General features: G+C 42.1%; 1 protein-coding gene across 1 annotated transcript in view; it reads right to left on the bottom strand.

The window, feature by feature from the left end:
- Positions 1-19,505, bottom strand: part of CRACR2A (calcium release activated channel regulator 2A) — a 145,602-nt gene that overhangs the window by 22,237 nt on the left and 103,860 nt on the right. Inside the window, exons 8-13 of the mRNA XM_075342196.1 lie at positions 19,477-19,505; positions 16,475-16,546; positions 15,293-15,338; positions 13,341-13,432; positions 6,679-7,015; positions 4,534-4,666 (exon numbers count right to left, since the gene is read on the bottom strand). The exon at positions 19,477-19,505 is cut by the window's right edge and continues 159 nt beyond it. Coding sequence (XP_075198311.1) covers positions 4,534-4,666; positions 6,679-7,015; positions 13,341-13,432; positions 15,293-15,338; positions 16,475-16,546; positions 19,477-19,505 — 709 coding nt within the window. The remainder of the gene's footprint in view (positions 1-4,533; positions 4,667-6,678; positions 7,016-13,340; positions 13,433-15,292; positions 15,339-16,474; positions 16,547-19,476) is intronic.

Genomic DNA, 19,505 nt, shown 5'->3' with positions numbered 1-19,505 from the left:
TTCTGGCTGCACTGTGGCTCCCAGCTCCATTCGCTTTAATGGAGGCAGGTTTTTTGGCAAATAACTGTAAAGCACGGGGTTAAAATTTCCCCTCAAAACATAGCCTATGACGCTCTCGGGGTCCAGACGTGTGAGTGTGCAAAATTTTGTGGCTGTAGCTGCGACGGTGCAGATGCCAATCCCGGACATACACACACACACACATACACACACACATTCAGCTTTATATATTAGATCAGATAGTGAGGAAAAACATGCAGATGTGTCTTTTCAGATAGTGGATGTAAATTTTTGGTTACAACTGTATTCATGTTCAAATTGAAGGATTTGTAATCCTGGACAAACCCTTGAAGGAGATCAGCTGAGCACGGAATCATATGGGCAATGCTCTATACTCATCTGAAAAATGGAAACTTGTTTTTTTTTCATCCTGGACAACCCCTTTAAATTTAGACCAACACAAATTCTGTTATTTCTCGGAGGTGAACGCCATCTAAACGTCTTTTCAGCACTTTTAGAGTAGAGTTTAGCCGGATCCGTACACGACCTCTCGGTAAACCTGTCACTTGGAAGCCGGTAGCGATATTTATCCTGAAGTCGCGCAGGAAGCTCTGTGCGCGTTCCGCTCCCCTGCTGGCATCTTTTTTCCCGATCATATTAAAACTGTGTTTGTTGTGCACTGTGCGATCCTTTTTATATCGCTTCATGGTGCGTTTTAATATAAATTATGCTGATGGGATGCAAAATAGCCAAATGCGTATGATAAATCAAGAGAAATATTCATGAGACGTTGCACAAACCGCTGCAAACCCAGGGAATTGGAGACTGTCGACTGCATATTTTTTTCCGCCCGGCCGGTGGGAGTTTTGTCACAGACACAGAATTTTCGTGGGTACATTTATCTGGTAGATGTACGCAGCCTGAGATGAAGGCCCTGGGTTCAGCGCTGCCATCAAAACACACAAGAAGTTCAATGTCGGAATTTAATATCAGCGTAGACGTTGTTGTTTTATTCCGAGCATTATTTTATCATCGCTCTGCTCAAATTTCACAGAGATCACTTCACTAAAAGTAATGTCAGCACAGATACTACTGCCTCCCTGTTTCTATCTGTAAATTCTACAGGTACCTGTAATGATAGTGCTGGATTCCTGGCTCTTCCTCTAAATATTACTGCCTCCCTATTTCTCTGTGAATTTTACAGGTACTTGTACAGTTTATTTCTACGATGAACTGCTAGTGCTGTCTTCCTGTCAGCTCCTCTAAATATTACTGCCTCCCTGTTTCTCTCTGTGAATTTTACAGGTACATGTACAGTCTCTTTCAATGATGAACTGATAGTGCTGACTTCCTGTCTCTTCCTCTAAATATTACTGCCTCCCTGTTTCTCTCTGTGAATTTCACAGGTACTTGTACAGTTTATTTATATGATGCAATGATAGTGCTCTCTTCCTGTCTCTTCCACTAAATATTACTGCCTCCCTGTTTATATCTGTGAATTTCACAGGTACTTGTACAGTTTATTTATATGATGCAATGATAGTGCTCTCTTCCTGTCTCTTCCACTAAATATTACTGCCTCCCTGTTTATATCTGTGAATTTTACAGTTACTTGTACAGTTTCTTTCTATGATGCACCGATAGTGCTGTCTTTCCTGTCTCTTCCTCTAAAGATTACTGCCTCCCTGTTTCTCTCTGTGAATTTTACAAGTACCTATACAGTTTCTTTCTATGATGACCTGATAGTGCTGGCTTCCTGTCTCTTCCTCTAAATATTACTGCCTCCCTGTTTCTCTCTGTGATGTTTACAGGTACGTGTGCAGTTTCTTTCTATGATGCACAGATAGTACCATCTTCCTGTCTATTCCCCTAAATATGACTGCCTCCCTGTTTCTCTCTGTGATGTTTACAGGTACCTGTACAGCTTCTTTGCTACTATGATCTGATAGTACTGGCTTTCTGGCTCTTCCTCTAAATATTACTGGCTCCCTGTTTCTCTCTGTGAATTTTACAGGTACCTGTACAGTCTCTTTTAATGATGAACTGATAGTGCTGGCTTCCTGTCTCTTCCTCTAAATATTACTGCCTGTTTCTCCCTATGAATTTTACAGGTACCTATACACTTTCTTTCTACGATGAATTGATAGTATTGGCTTTCTGGCTCTTCCTGTAAATATTACTGCCTCTCTGTCTCACCCTGTAAGTACTATAGGTACAAATAGTATCTCTCACACCGAGCGTACAGACGGCACAATATAAGCATAACAACGGGGATGGTGTAAAAGGAAGGCCCTGGTGACAGGGAGAGGGGAGCGGAGATAGCTCCTGCACCTCATCTGAGTCTATACCTTAAGCTCCCTAACGTCCCTATGCGGGTCTCTCCCCCCCCAAATACCCCTGTGTCATAAGTGTATCTTGCTCGGGGGAGGGCGCCTTGCCGCTGGCAGGTTCACTACCGTTATTTGATAACATCTCCTTGCTTGTGGTGCTGTAAGGTTATGCACCCTTTCCTGCCTGGCTGCTGGCTGTAGCTTCCAATCTCAGGTGCAGCTCTTTGGGATCACTCCCTTTCCCTATTTAAGTCGTGTGACCAGATCACATGATGCCTGTGATCGAAACTGAATCCCTCATTTCTATGTGGTCCACTTTGGAAGGAGCCTGCTCTGTAAGAAGTTTGTCGTGTTGTGTGCAGCGGTGGTGTTTGCTGCACTGAAACCGCCTCAAGTGTTTTTCCTTTTCATGCCTATTTCCCCTGTTTGTATTCCTTCCCTTGTGATTCCGCATTGTAGTGGCGAGTCTATTGATCTCGTCGGCCTGCACGTTAGACAGTGTGAGTGTAGGGCTAGCTGAGGGCCTAAGGTATCCGGTTCGGCGACAGGTTGCAAGAACCTGTATAGGGACGCTAGGGTGCTCAGGTAACAGCTTAAGGTAAGTTTAGGAGGTGTCCCCACACCCCTCTCCCTAGCGGCAGGGACCTCTGTTGTATCGTGACCCATGTTCCATGTGTGTTGTAACATCTTCTGGTGGTTTTCCTGGTACTGGGTAAACCCTGCTAGTCATGTGTGTGGCACCACGTTGCCGATCACGTGCCTAGGGGCTCGTTTGCCCTGAAGTCAACCTGGCTAGTGAGGAGGCAAGGGAGAGCACTAGTCTCACCACTATAATAACACAGCACAAGGTTAGGGAGACAGACACAGGAAAAAAGACACAAAAAGGAAAAAACTCCAAGTTTCTTCAATGCTGCAAAATACCACCACTGCAGCAATCTGGACACCTCATATATATATAGTGCTGTCTTTTTGTTTCTCCTTGAAAATGATGTAGGTACAGATAGTACTGTGCCCCAGTCTCTATTAAAGGCATTGTTCAGTCTTGTGATATGGATGACCTATTCTTTGTGTATCCAGATTGGTAGTGGCCTGACAATCCCACCATCATCTGTTTTCAGATCCGGCGCTGGCCAGATGAAATCAATGAACGGAGGTGAACAACATAGCTCCATTTATTATTCAGTATTGCATCAATACCACAAGGCTGGACATCTCCTTTAATGTTGTAGGCTAATATAGTACTTCCTTATGGTCTCTGCCTGTAAATAATAAAGACAATGATAGTACTGCCTCCCTGGCTCGCTCTATAAATGATGTAAGCACATATTGTCCTTTACTGAAAATGCTGTTAGTACAGATAGTACTGCCTACCTGTCTCTTCTTGTAATAACAAAGGTAACATAAAACTGTCTCCTGTCTCTTCCTTTAACCTACAGATAGTACTGTTTTCTAGTCTTACAGTTAATGTTGTAAGCAAAAAAAGTATTTCTTCCTGGTCTATGCCTGTACATAATGAAGTCACAGATAGTATTGGCTCCTTATCTCTACAGTAAATCAGTGTTTTCCAAATTCCAGTCCTCCCAGATGATGCTTTCATGATTTCCTCTGTATCGCACATGTGATGAAATTATTATCACCTGCTTTGTTGGGGGATCGTGAGAACTGCAGTTTGGGAAACACTGTTATAAATTAAGTAAGCAAAGATAGTACTTTTCTGATAATGGTACAGATAGTAATGTCTTCCTGTCTCTTTTTTGTAAATGATGAAGACAAAGGTGAAACTATCTTTCTGTCTTAATCAGTACGTTATGTGAGTATAGCTAGTAATGCCTCCTAGTCTCTCCCTATAATATGTAATACTCTTTCCCTGTAAATGATGTTGGCATTGATATAGTCTCTTTCTCTTCATTAGTAAACAATGTTGGGAGATATTGTACCACATCCTTGTCTCTGTGTATGATGTAGGCATAGATTTTACTTCTTCAGTCTCTACCTATAGGAGAGTGGTATAGATAGTACTGCCTTACTGGCTCCTTATATACATTATTTAGGCACATATAGTACTGCCTTCCTGTCTCCTCTTGTAAATGGATTGCTACAGTCAGTACTGCCTACCCATAGGTTTGGCCATCCCTTGGCCGTAGCAGTGTGTAGATGCGCTGGCCTTTTCGGCTTTCTTTGCAGTCACATGAATCATTCTTACCCACGGTGGCCGAAGTTCCAGGATAAAAACTGTCTTCACAAAACCTTCTAAGGAACGATGTCTTTCCCACACTGGAATTTCCAACCATTACAATTTTAAACATTCGATCTGGGGGGTAATAAATATGTTCCTCCTTTGGAAAAAAAAAAATAAATTACTACTTCATATGGAAATTATGCACACAAAAATCCAACCACCCCACCTCGATTAGACCCCCAAAGTGCCAAAGTGAATGGCCATGAATGCGCAGTATCACGTGTGTCCCAGCAACCATATATTATAACCTACTGTATCCTGTGAATAGGTGATAAATGTTACCCCCCCCCAAAAAAAATAAAATACCCAATTTATTTCTTATCCCTAGGAACTGAATATAACCACACAGCTCCTATTTAATGGAAAAGAATAGCTCATTGATATCACAAGACTGGACAATCCCTTTAAGACCAAAATAGTACTTCCTCCTGGTCTCTGAATGTAAATTAACAGATAATACCACCTCACTTTCTCTTCATAGAAATTATATCTTTTCACTATAGAAAAGGATGTAAGTACAGATAGTACTGCCTTCCTGTCTCTCTCTATAAATAATGTAAGCATAGACAGTCCTTTCTTAACTGAAAATCTATGTGAACACAGGTAGTATTTACTTCCTGCCTCTCGCTATAAATGCCGTAAGCCCATATTGTTCTTTGCTGAAAATACTGTCAGCACAGGCAGTACTGCTTCCCTGTCTTCCGCTCTAAATGCTGTAAGACAGAAAGTCCTTAACTGAAAATGCTGTGAGCTCAGACAGTACTGCCTCCCTATCTCTTACTAAAAATTATGTAAGCACAGATAGTCCTTAACTGAAAATGCTGTGAGCTCAGACAGTACTGCCTCCCTATCGCTTACTAATAATGATGTAAGCACAGATAGTACTTAACTAAAAATGTAGTGAGTACAGATAGTACTTCCTCCAAGTCTCTTGATAAAAATGATGTAACCACAGATAGTCCTTAACTGAAAATGCTGTGAGAATAGATAGTACTAGTGATATAAACACAGATAGTCCTTAACTGAAAGTATTGTGAGTTAAGATAGTAGTTCCTCCAAGTCTCTCGCTAAAAATAATGTAAACTCAGATAGCCCTTTTGTTACTGAAAATACTGTAAAAACAGATAATAATTGACTTCCTGTCTCTCTGTGTAGATGGTGTAAGCACAGATAGTTTATTCTTTACTTTGCTATGAGCACAGACAGTACTGACTCCCTGTCTCTTACTATAAATTATATAAATTCAGATAGTCCTTAATTGAAAATGCTGTGAGCACAGATAGTGCTGCCTTTCTATCTCTTTCTACAAATTATGTAAACACAGATATTACTTAATTGAAAATGTTGTAAGCACAGATAGTGCTGTCTTCCTGTCTATTGCTATAAATTATGTAAACACAGATATTACTTAATTGAAAATGCTGTGAGTATAGCTTGTGCTACCATCGCTGCATCCTGTCTCTTGCTATAAATTATGTAAGCACAGATAGTCCTTAATTGAAAATTCTTTAAGCACAGATAGTGCTGTCTTCCTGTCTCTTGCTATAAATTATGTAAACACAGATATTACTTAATTGAAAATGTGGTGAGCACAGATAGTGTTGTCTTCCTGTATCTTGCTACAAATTATGTAAACACAGATATTATTTAATTGAAAATGCTGTGAGCATAAATTGTGCTGCCTTCCTGTCTCTTGCTATTATGGAAGCAAAAATAGTCCTTAATTGAAAATACTCTAAGCACAGATAGTGCTGTCTTCCTGTCTCTTGCTATAAATTATGTAAACACAGATATTACTTAATTGAAAATGCAGTGTGCATAGATAGTGCTGCTTTCCTGTCTCTTGCTACCAATTATGTAAGCACACATAGTCCTTAACTGAAAATGCTATCAGTATAGATAGTACTGCCTACTTGTCTCTCACTATAAATGATGTAAGCACAGATAGTCCTTTACTGAAAATTCTGTGATCACAAATAGTACTGCCTCCTTGTCTCTTCTCTTTTTTGCGCAGCAGCCCTTTAGACTTCTAAGCTTTCCCCAGTTGTAGCTTCTAACTCATAAACCACTAATCTGAATTGTAAACCATGAACCTGATCGTACACTTACATTTGGCAAGGTCTCTTTCCCTACTGGTTGTCCTCTTGGAGAAGATGGCACGTCTGTCGGAGGAATTTCCTCTTTGTTCTGGATGATATCTTCCTTTTGCGTTACATTTTCCTCCTTCTCATCCACCTCCTGCCAGTTATTTAACGGTCTCTCCTGTTGAGTTTCTAAATATTGTGGAAGATGATCCTCTTCAATGGATATTATTCTCTGTAAATGGTGGCCTCTGCTCGGTCTGCTTTCCACGGGGCTGTCCGTCTCCGTTACAGACGTACCGGTGCCATTCAACCCAACTGAGCTCCGTTTTGGGGGAAACACATCGTCATCTTCTGATGACTGACTGAAGGGAAAGTCGTGAAATGGTCAAGACAGAAAATGTTTAATATCATAATAGGGATAATGTAAAAAAATTAAAGACAATTACATAAACTATGAATGGTTTCATTGTTCTCCCCTTAGGCTGTCTAATGTTTCCTTTCTTCTGCTCCAAATTTTTAAACCTTCTCCATCCAAAATATCTATTACGTTGATGTATTGGCCTTAATTTAGTTACAACTGGCCATACTCTATGTAACTACAGACTTGTGAATCCTCACAGCGCGCACACTGTACACTGTGAGGATTCTCCAGTGCCGCTGCCGGGATCGAGGAGGCATGTGACCGCGAGTATGCAATTTGCTTAATACTTCTAGTAGGCATGTGACCACTTGTATGCAAATCGTATACTTGCGGTCACATGCAGTCTGCCTCCAACGGAATTTTCACAGTGCACAATGTGCGCGCTCTGAGGATTCACAAGTCTGCAGCCACATAAAGTGACTGCAGAACTGTAGTCTAAGGGAAGAAAACCACTTTATTGTATATGGCTAATTGCAGAAGCACCAGGAGGGCTTATATGACATTTGCACGTGATGTGGCTATTATTTTGGGTGAAAGTGTTTCATGATGCTTCACCTAAATTTCCCCCTTAGTCAGGATTCAGATGGACATTTCACAGTCTGTATAAAGACTGCAATGCCTGGTCTGATCTGGGTTAAGTTGTAGCGCTGGCGTCCCTGCATCCCTCACTCACCTACCTGCAGGTACACAAGCTTACTAACAGCCACGACAGGCTCTCACAATGCTACTTGGCATCGCTGCGCTCCTCTGTGTGGGTGCTTCCTGCTTCCCCCTCCTGGAACCTGTACATGCAGCACAGGCCCTGGGGAGTGCACCTAGTGTATGCGCGTGCACTGATGCCCTTCTCTTAAAGGGCCAGAGCACCATTTCCTGGAAGTGCCTCTCAGCCTATCGCTCAATACAAGTACTTAAGGCACTCTCTCACTAGGGAAGGTGGCTGATCAATGTGTTCAGTTACTTAGCCTGTGTCTGTCCACCTCAGTCAAGCCTCTAGCCTCATCTACCCTGCAGGTCCTGGCTATACTAGAGACTGTGTCCATCCACCCTGTCCATGCCACCAGCCTCAGTTACTCTGGAGATCCGTGCTATACCAGAGACTGTGTCCGTCCACTCCGGCCGAGCCACCAGCTTCAGCTACACCAGAGGTTCTTGCTATACTAGAGACTGTGTATGTCCACTCTGGCCGAGCCACCAGTCTCAGCTACCGCGGAGGTCCTTGCTATACCAGAGACTGTATCCAGCCACCCTGGTCATGCCACCAGCCTCAGCTACCCCGGAGGTTTATGCTATACTAGAGACTGTCCATCCACCGCAGCCATGCTACCAGCCTCAGCTACCCCAGAGGTTCATGCTATACTAGAGACTGTGTCCCTCCACCCGAGCCGAGCCACCAGCCTCAGCTACTCCAGAGGTCTTTGCTATGCTAGAGACTGTATCTCTCCACCCTGGCCATGCCACCAGTCTCAGCTACCTCGGAGGTCCTTGCTATACTAGAAACTGTCTGTCCACCTTGGCCAATCCACCAGCCAAAGCTACCCCAGAGGTCCTTGCTATACTAGAAACTGTCTGTCCACCTTGGCTGATCCACCAGCCTCAGCTACCCTGGAGGTCCTTGCTATACCAGAGTCTGTGTCCGTCCACCTCAGCCGATCCACCAGCCTCATCTACCCTGGAGGTCCTTGCTACACCAGAGACTGTGTCCGTCCACCTTGGCTGAGCCACCAGCCTCATCTACCCTGGAGGTCCTTGCTATACCAGAGACTGTGTCCATCCACCTCGGCTGAGCCACCAGCCTCAACTACCCCGGAGGTCCTTGCTACACTAGTGACTGTGTCCGATTGTCTCCTTCTCTGTCCCTTCCCAAGAAGTCAGCCGCCACGGTCCCGGTCACTGCCCTGGGAGTGTTACCTGGCTTCTGTCTATGTATCTATGAGTGTGTATGTACAGGTGGGAGACCTACGGACTGTGAAATGCCTGTCTGAAACCAGCCATATGAGGATATGAAAATGTCAGGGGAATTTTCTTTCATTTTACCCATTTTTTGCAAACATTTTTTTTTACTAAAAATACAATTTTGAAGCCCATTGTTGCCGCGTAACATCCATGACAATGAAATCTATTCCGAGCTGCGGCCCTGCCGCCTCCGAGGTGTTCAGCATTGTGTGTATTCTGGCTGTAATTCATCAAATTCAATTAATTGTGGTGAGGAATAATAATTAAGAGCGTCTCTCCGGATGTGCTTCCAATTAGTGAATAATTACCTGATGTGCGAATGCATTAAAATATAAAATGGTCCAAGCAGCGCATGAAAGTAATTTAGGCTCCCGCAGAGCATCCTAAAATTAGATGTTTTGCTAAGAAGGTTTTATTAATTGTACGGCTTATATAAGGATGGACGGTACTTCAGTCCTACACAAGTAGTGGATGTGAAAACTGTAGAATTTTTGATCATATTTTGGTCAATTCTAAACAAATGTTAAGATCTACAATGGACCGACATTGTGGCCTTTAAGAAACCCACATAGAGGATTGTTAAGATGTGAAGTATGCAAAAAATATAGGTATTTGTACATACATTACTGCTTAGGAAATACGTAAAAAAATGTAGACAATTAGCACATAAAAAAGCCAGTTTTATGTGAGCCCAGCAGCCAGCATCAAGACGTATCTCTCTTTTCTGGGTCCCTACTTAAATGTCTCTACCTGGGCTGATAAGCCTGCAATTTTATTGCCAATTAGGAACTTGCTAATAGGAAATTAAAAATCAACTTAAGTGCTCAGTTAGAAGGTATGACCCTATAATCTGAAATAAGAAAATTGACGGCACTTTCTAACAGACAAATGTGAACAGGTGCAAGCTGAACATAAAATAACCAAATATTCAGCTGCACTCTGAGATGCTAAGGGATGCAAACATTGAATATAGGAACTTGGACATGCATTACTACTAAAGGAAATAAATAATAAAAATTTAGACACTTAGAGCATAAAAAAGCCAGTTTTATGTGAGCCCAGCAGCCAGCATCAAGGCGTATCGCTTTTTGCTAGATCCCACCTACTTAAATGCCTCTACCCAGGCTGCTAAGCCTGCAATCTTATGGGTGGTCAGGAACTTGCTAATAGGAAATTAAAAATTGACTTAAGCTGGTGGGAAGTAGTGCTCAGTCAGAAGGCATGACACTATAATCTAAAATGAGAAAATTGACACCACTTGCTAACAGAAAAATGTGAACAGGTGAGAAACTGAACATAAACAAATATACAGCTGCACTCTGAGACGCTAAGGCATGCAAATAAATATAGTAATTTAAACATGCATTACTGCTAAGGAAATATATTAAAAAATTTAAACACTTAGCGCATAAAAAAGCCAGTTTTATGTGAGCCCAGCAGCCAACGTCAAGGCGTCTCTATTTTTGTTTGGTCCCTAACTAAATGCCTCTACCCAGGATAAGCTGATAAGCCTGCAATTTTATGGGTGGTCAGGAACTTGCTAATAGGAAATTAAAAATCAACTTAAGTTGATGGGTAGGAGTGACAATTCAGAAGACATGACCCTATAATCTGAAATGAGAAAATTGACAGCACTTTCTAACAGACAAATGTGAACAGGTGAAAGCTGAACATAAAATAAACAAAATATACATCTGCACTCTGAGACGCTAAGGCATGCAAACAAATATAGGAATTTGGACATACATGACTGCCAAAGAAATACATTTAAAAAAATTGAGACAGAGCATAAAAAAGGCCAATTTTATGCAAGCTCAGCAGCCAGCGTCAAGGCGCATCTCTTTTTGCTGGTGGGAAAAAAATTGCCATACTCTGGTGAGAAGGAGTGCTCAGTCAGAAGTCATGACCCTATAATCTAAAATAAGAAAACTAATGGCACTTCCTAACAGACAAACGTAAACAGATGCAAACTGAATATGAAATATATTGTAACCAATATACAACTGCACTCTGAGATGCTAAGGCATGCAAACATTCAATATATGAACTTAGACATGCATTACTGCTTAGGAAATAAATGTATAAACTGAGACGAATAATGTATAAAATAGGCCAGTTTTATGTAAGCCCAGCAGCCAGAATCAAGGCGTATCTGTTTTTGCTGGGTCCCTACCTGAATGCCTCTCCCCGGGCTCATTTTAGGTTATAGGGTCATGTCTTCTAACTGAGCACTAATTCCCATCAGCTTAAGGTGATTTTTAATTTCCTATTAGCAGGTTCCTGCCTGCCCATAAAATTGTAGGCCTACCAGCTTCGATATAGGCATTTAGGTAGGGACCCAGCATGAGATACACCTTGACGCTGGCTGCTGGGCTTACATAAAACTGGCCTTTTGTATAAGCTAAGTGTCTCAATTTTTAAATTTATTTCCTTAGCAGTAATGCATGTCCAAATTCCTATATTGAATGTCTGCATGCCTTAGTGTTTCAGAGTGCAGCTGTTTATTTGTTAGTGTATAGTTCATGTTCACTTTGCACCTGTTCACATTTGTCTGTTAGGAATTGCTGTCAATTTTCTCATTTTAGATTAAAGGAGACCTGTTACTAGGTCAAGATTAACCAGCTTTTATTCTTGTTTTATTCCTGGGGTAGCTCATTGGGTAATTATGCAATGCAGGCTCCAGACACGCCCCCGAGGAATCCTGTCAGCCACAAACCTTACGTAAAAATTAGCAATAAATAAAAGGCCTCACCTAAAAGTTTGTACCTAGAGTTTATCAAAAAGATCTGCAGGTCCTTGGCTTTACAACAGCCGCCAACTAACCTACTCCTAATTGACAGCATCCCCACCACCTATTCTGATTTGCAGTCCCAGAGCGGTGACATAGCTCCTCCAAGCCTACTATTTAGAAGAGGTACCAGGAGATTTGCAGGGCTCTTATCCGGTGGGCGCATATTAGTGACGTGGCTCCTGGCCCAACTTTGCTTATGAGTGGGAATAATAACAGCCCTGTTGGACTTACAGTACAGACTAAAAGTTTGGACACACCTTCTCATTCAAAGAGTTTTCTTTATTTTCAGGCCTCTGAAAATTGAAGATTCACATTGAAGGCATCAAAACTATGAATGAAAACATGTGGAATGAAATACTTACAAAAGTGTGAAACAACTGAAAATATGTCTTATATTCTAGGTTCTTCAAAGTAGCCACCTTTTGCTTTGATTACTGCTTTGCACACTCTTGGCATTCTCTTGATGAGCTTCAAGAGGTAGTCACCGGAAATGGTTTTCTAACAGTCTTGAAGGAGTTCCCAGAGATGCTTAGCACTTGTTGGCCCTTTTGCCTTCACTCTGCGGTCCAGCTCACCCCAAACCATCTCGATTGGGTTCAGGTCTGGTGATTGTGGAGGCCAGGTCATCTGGCGTAGCACCCCATCACTCTCCTTCTTAGTCAAATAGCCCTTACACAGCCTGGAGGTGTATTTGGGGTCATTGTCCTGTTGAAAAATAAATGATGGTCCAACTAAACGCAAACCGGATGGAATAGCACGCCGCTGCAAGATGCTGTGGTAGCCATGCTGGCTCTGTATGCCTTCAATTTTAAATAATTCCCCAACAGTATCACCAGCAAAGACCCCCCACACCATCACACCTCCTCCTCCATGCTTCACGGTGGGAACCAGCCATGTAGAGCCCATCCGTTCACCTTTTCTACAAAGACACGGTGGTTTGATCCAAAGATCTCAAATTTGGACTCATCAGACCAAAGCACAGATTTCCACTGGTCTAATGTCCATTCCTTGTGTTCTTTAGCCCAAACAAGTCTCCTCTGCTTGTTGCCTGTCCTTAGCAGTGGTTTCCTAGCAGCTATTTTACCATGAAGGCTGCTGCACAAAGTTTCCTCTTAACAGTTGTTCTAGAGATGAGAAGGTGTGTCCAAACTTTTGGTCTGTACTGTATATCAAACAGATGGGCCCTATTTATTGGGCAATCATGTAAAAATTGTTCCCAGAGACTCACCGTACAGGTACAAGATAATGGAAGGGAAAAATCTTTCTGATGGAGGCTTATTATTTTACCAACCAAGGGGTCCACGCAGAAAATCTCAATGAGGTCCAAGAGGGAGGATACAAAAGGGAGCTTGGTGGCCCTGACTATTTGGCTATAACCCTTTAATTCCAATTTTTGATGCATATTACAAATATCCAAAAACATTTGACATCCGTTGCAGTGGCTCACGCATTTCGGTGCACTTATTTTAGAGTATCGTCTCTTCCATGGATGAACTTGTAGCCTTAGGACAACTTTAGTTACCTTTTTATTGGAAGCTTCTTTTCAAAATATTTCCCAACTATGGATCCAGATCTTTGATTCTTCATTGATTTAGAGGCATTTACCTTTGATTTCTGGATAAACAAAAAAGTAATAAATGTTTTTTCTGCCTGATCTAATAAATAAATGTATTATTGAAAGGAGTCTTCCAATGTCAGATATTTATGGCATATCCCTATCTACGTTGAGCATGGTACTTGGGTGGTCTTCAGAACTCCCTTAAGAATGTATGGTTTGTAGTTGTCAGGAGAGACAAGTATCATGCCGCGCTTATCACCAAAACCAAGAGACAGAAATTATTAATCCATGTCTTTTATTAACAAAGAAGATACAGGTCTACGCGTTTCAGGGGTCACAGCCCCCTTCCTCAGGACAAATATCAGTCCTGAGGAAGGGGGCTGTGACCCCTGAAACGTGTAGACCTGTATCTTCTTTGTTAATAAAAGACAAGGACTATTAATTTCTGCCTCTGGGATCTGGTTATAAGCGCGGCATGATACCCGTCTCTCCTGACAACTACAAATTCTAATTCTTCGGGGCTGCAGCTACTTTCACCCTGTGACTACGCTATTATAGGAGTTGTGACTATCACAACCCCTATAGGTGAGTGTTCCTACATTATTTCTTATTGGTATTACCAGTTAAGACCCTATTGCATCATTTTTCTCCACAGTCTCCTTTTGATCCTTAAGAATGTATGGAGCAGCCATGGGCACGATCAACCACCCCTCCATTCACACTCTCAAGAGCCTTGGTTCTCCTGATCATTGGAGTCCCAGCGATCGAGAAGTTTAAATTTTGTGATTGTCAAGGGAGAAATTTGGGTAAGACTGCTAATGGAGTCTTTGTTGAGGGCAAATCCAGAGGTACGGGCCAAATTAGCTATCTGTACAGATATTATGAGACTCAATAATCAATGAATACGGGACATGTTCTCTGATTGAGCCCAGGCTTGTGTCTGAACTCGTGTATTCAATGGATCAGATATCAGCATTACATTTCAACCTTCAGACATGTACAAAAAGTATTAATCTATCTTTTCACACACATCGAAGCAGTACAGGGAGGTGCGTAGGGACATGGAACCCACATTTCATCCCATGGATGATACATTCTCTCTTTGTGTGAAACCACTGATAAGCATGAATACCTTCTCTATTCATTGTTTGTACATTTGTCCTTGGTTAACTCTTTCTTGACCATACAGCTTAGAATCATATTATGGCGTCTGTGCAATTGTCAAATAGACAGACAGATAATTATGCAATGACATCTATATTTTGATTATTTATATACACAGATAATCTTATTACATTTGAACAAACAATCTATAGCCCAGGCTACCTTCACATGATCATTCCTTTAAACTCAATAACACATAGCTGCTAAAATAATACCATTGTTTAATTGCAGGAGTGGACCTTGCTCGTGTCACTGAATGGAATTTTTTATCCTGGAAACCATTGTCAACTATCCTGGAATTCCTGGTTCTTCTCGGCTCAAGAGTATTTAAGTGGGGGGGGGGGTCCCAGAAACACAAGATCTACAGCAGGGCTTATAGAAAGCAGGCATATAACCTTGTTAATAGTGGACTTTAACACCGCTGATCTACAGAGTATTCCATTTTTTTTAATCCGCCATATGGTTCCAGTTAAAAGTCTTTTTATTTCTTGTTAATTTTATGAATGGTGCACACTCACAGGTTCCTCGGGGGCGTGTCTTTAGACTACCCCATCTTATTACATTGAGTGCCACACCCCCTTTGTCAAAACCATTAGTAAATAAAAAAAAGCCCATATCTCTGGAACCCGTATGTTGGATTTTTAAAAAACGAAAAACTGAATACTCAGGGAGCTGTGGGAACAAAAGGAGAGGAAAAACTGATTGGCCCTGCTTAAAATTGACAAATGTAGTAAACCCACTTGGGACTGTACCTGAAGGAAACTGTCTCGTTCATCCCGTAGATGTTTATTCATCTCCCTGGAAAAACAAATTAATAAATATGTTAAAAAACACTACAGAATTAAATTTATAATTATGAAATGAAGGTGTAACTGTGAATAAATACTCAATTTATACTAAAGGGGACTTCTAAAATCACTATAAAGCCACGTACATGAAACATATGAGATGGCCCCTGGTGAAGGCACAGTCCTATTGTTTTAAGCTTCCACATGGCACTGTATTATAAAGACACGCTTTGTCAAGAGGAAGGAATTACCTCTCACATGCCATCATCCACCCTCCCATTAAAGGGATAGTTAAGGGGGCGTGGAATAAGTGTGGATGGGTCATTCAATGGGGATGGGGGCTTCTGCCTGAGACCATGGGTACACTAAATAGTCAAATTGTAGAGCAACTATCTCAGGAGGGCTCAGCATATCCATTCCTTGCACAGACCGTCTAGTGATTTCAGTGGGATGCGTTACCCACTTTTGTGGCTGATTTTATATTTTTATCTAAATACATGTATTTAGATCTAGAAATCACTTTTACAATAGGGTTTTGTTAAAACATTTGCACAATTTCCCTTCTACAGCCTCGGTGTTGAATTGTCTATGGTTGGCTGCAGAATGAGTTAACTGAGAGTCCATCAGCGAGCTTATTTGACCTACTCTGAAAAAAAGAGTTTGCAACTCTTTATCCATCTTGTTCTGAGATGCTCTCACCTGAATGTGCGGAGGTACAATGAGGGTGTAAAAGGCAAATATTGCAAAATGTTTAATGAGACCCATTTAGTTCCAAATACATGCACGTCATATGTATATATATATATATATACATATATATATATATATATATATATATATATATATATATATATATATATATATATACAGTATTGTACCCAAAGGTAGACAAACTCTATAGTTGGCCTGCGGTGGCCTTCCTTCCTTACCATTCCCTGGCATATAGTACTTGGGTTACATGCCACCGCCAGCCCCCACTACCCATGCTCTGTCAATAGGAAACTATTCTTTTCCAAAACACTCTATGGTCATCCAATGTGGGGAACAATTGTTAAAGTAAGAGCGCTACTGACATTTAACTAGTAAGCCCACAACTACCCATGGATTAAACATGATGATGGGTTATCTTACGCAGACTTTACTTACCGTAACAAATCGAGCTGTTTTAAAAGTGCTGATCGCTCCCGCTGAAGACTCTCCGTGACTCGGTATACCTCCCTATAATACAAAAAGAATGTAATTTATGATGTGGTGGAAGTTCTGATAAAACCAAGATAATCTTATTTGGTTCAGATGGTGTCAAGCATGTGTGGCGGCAACCAGGCGAGGAGAACAAAGACAAGTGTGTCCTGCCTACAGTCAGGCATGGTGGTGGAGTGTCATGGTTTGGAGCTGCATGAGAGTTGCTGCCTGTGGGGGCTACAGATCATTGAGGGAACCATGAATGCCAACATGTCCTGTGACATACTGAAGCAGAGCATGATCCCCTCTCTTCATATTCCAACATGATAGCGAACCCAAACACCTGCAAGATGACCAATGCCTTACTAAAGAAACTAAGGATAAAGATACTGGACTGACCAAGTGTCTCCAGTGCTCTTTTTATTCAGTGTTTATACACTGAATAAAAATATAAACACAACACTTTTGTTTTTGTTCCCATTTTTCATGACCTGAACTCAAAGAACTAAGACTTTTTCTATGGACACAGAAGGCCTTTTTCTCTCAAATATTGTTCACAAATTTGTGTAGATCTGTGTTAGTGATCACTTCCCCTCTGCGGGGAAAATCCATCCACCTCACAGGTGTGACATATCAGGATGCTGATTAGACAGCATAATTATTGCACAGGTGCGCCTTAGGCTGGCCAACATGATTAATGCACAAGTGTGCCTTATCGTGACCAGCATGATTATTACACAGGTGTGCCTTATGCTGACCAGCATGATTATTACACAGGTGTGCCTTAGGCCGGCCACAATAAAAAGCCACTCTAAAATGTGCCATTTTACAGTATTGGTGGGTCTGAGAGGGTCAGAAAACCAGTCAGTATCTATTGTCACCACCATTTTCCAGTCTGCCATTTGCCCTGTACAGTGAACACCGGGATTCATCCATGAAGATATCACCTCTCCAACATCCCAGACGCCATCAATGTGAGCATTTGCCTACTCAAGTTGGTTACGACGATGAACTGCAGTCAGGTGGAGACCCCCGATGAGGACGACGAGCAGCAGATGAGCTTCCCTTAGATGGTTTCTGACAGGTTATGCTCCGATTGTTGCAGCCGCTGTCCAGGTCAGACGATCTTGGAGGTGAAGGTGCCGGATGTGGAGGTTCTGGGCTGCTGTGGCTACACGTGGTCTGTGGTTGTGAGGCCACTTGGATGTTCTACCAAATACTCTAAAAAGCCTTATGGTAAAGAAAAGAACATTCAATTCACCAGAAACATGACACCTGCACGCTCCTTCAAAACTTGTGACATCTGTGGCATTGTGCTGTGTGATAAAACTGCACATTTTAGAGTGTTTTTTTAATGTGGTCAGCCTAACGCACACCAGTGCAATAATCATGTGGGCCAGCCTAAAGCACAACTGTGCAATAATCATGCTAAACAGTCAAAGGCGCACCTGTGCAATAATTATGCTGGCCAGTTTAAGGCAACCTGTGCAATAATCATGCTGGCCAGCCCAAGGCACACCTGTGCAATAATCATGCTGGCCAGCCTAAGGCACACCTGTGCACTAATCATGCTGGCTAGCCTAAGGCACACCTGTGCAATAATCATGCTGCCCAGCCTAATGCACACCTATGCAATTATCATGCTGGCCAGCCTAAGGCACACCTGTGCAATAACTATGCTGGCCAGCCTAAACTACATCTGTGCAATAATCATGCTAACCAGTTTAAGGCGACCTGTGCAATAATCATGCTGGTCAGTTAAAGGCGACCTGTGCAATAATTATACTGGCTAGCCTAAGGCACACCTGTGCAATAATTATGCTGACCAGCCTAAGGCACACCTGTGCAATAATCATGCTGGCCAGCCTAAGGCACACCTGTGCAATAATCATGCTGGCCAGCCTAAGGCACACCTGTGCAATAATCATGCTGGCCAGCCTAAGGCACACCTGTGCAATAATCATGCTGGCCAGCCTAAGGCACACCTGTGCAATAATCATGCTGGCCAGCCTAAGGCACACCTGTGCAATAATCATGCTGGATAGCCTAATGCACACGTATGCAATTATCATGCTGGCCAGCCTAAGGCACACCTGTGCAATAAACATGCTATCTAATCAGCATCTTGATATGCCGCACCTGTGAGGTGGGTGGATTATCTCCGCAAAGGAGAAGTGATTACTAAAACAGAATTACACAAATTTATGAACAATATTTGAGAGGAAAAGGCATTTTGTGTCCATAGAAAAAGTCTCAGATCTTTGAGCTCAGCTAAATTTTCAAGGTAATTTCCTTTAAGAAACTAAAGAAGCGATAAAACAATTGGTTTCCAGAGCAGTAAGATCCTAGCAAGGAGCAGAATATCAAGAAGCCACTTATTAAGTCCTCTGCGCGGCAGGGACGGATACTGCGGCATCTGAGGATGTGACTGAGTGAGGGGAAGGAGAGGCGAGGACGGTGGTGGCATGAAGTGGTTACTGAGCACCGCTCGGAGCGGAGGGCGCGGGCTCGGGGGACGGCCTCTCCGGATGTGTCTGGCTGCTCATGACTGATGCATAATAACACTTATAATGGGGAAGGAAAATACAATCTGAAGGAATATTCATTAGATTCCTTCAAGATGGGTTCGCCCCCGCACAGCTAAAGTCCAATTTTTGGAATTATGTTTTTAGTTGCATAAAAATAAAGAAAAATGTATTAAAATTGTCAATGGTTTTCTATTTGTCAATATTTTCTTATTGTTTATACAGCTTCTGTGTAAACGTATCTGTCTCCATGGTAACAGACTACAAACAAACCCTGTGTAGTCAGATCCTGAAATCATACTTCTAGGAATCAGGGATCTTCCCCAATCCTCCTCTGATGGGGGGACCAGATCCTGTTATAGCTAATCATGTGGATATGGCAAAAATATCTATGATAGGAATGACAATCGATTGACAAAACCGAATGAGGCCCGTGTGTACATTTCTCGCTCCTCGTGCAGCTGCGAGGC

Source organism: Anomaloglossus baeobatrachus, chromosome 4 (assembly GCF_048569485.1).
Source record: "Anomaloglossus baeobatrachus isolate aAnoBae1 chromosome 4, aAnoBae1.hap1, whole genome shotgun sequence".
Taxonomy (NCBI): Eukaryota; Metazoa; Chordata; class Amphibia; order Anura; family Aromobatidae; genus Anomaloglossus; species Anomaloglossus baeobatrachus.
The sequence above is the reverse complement of the archived record's forward strand: the minus strand, read 5'-3'. Positions and strand labels throughout refer to the sequence as shown.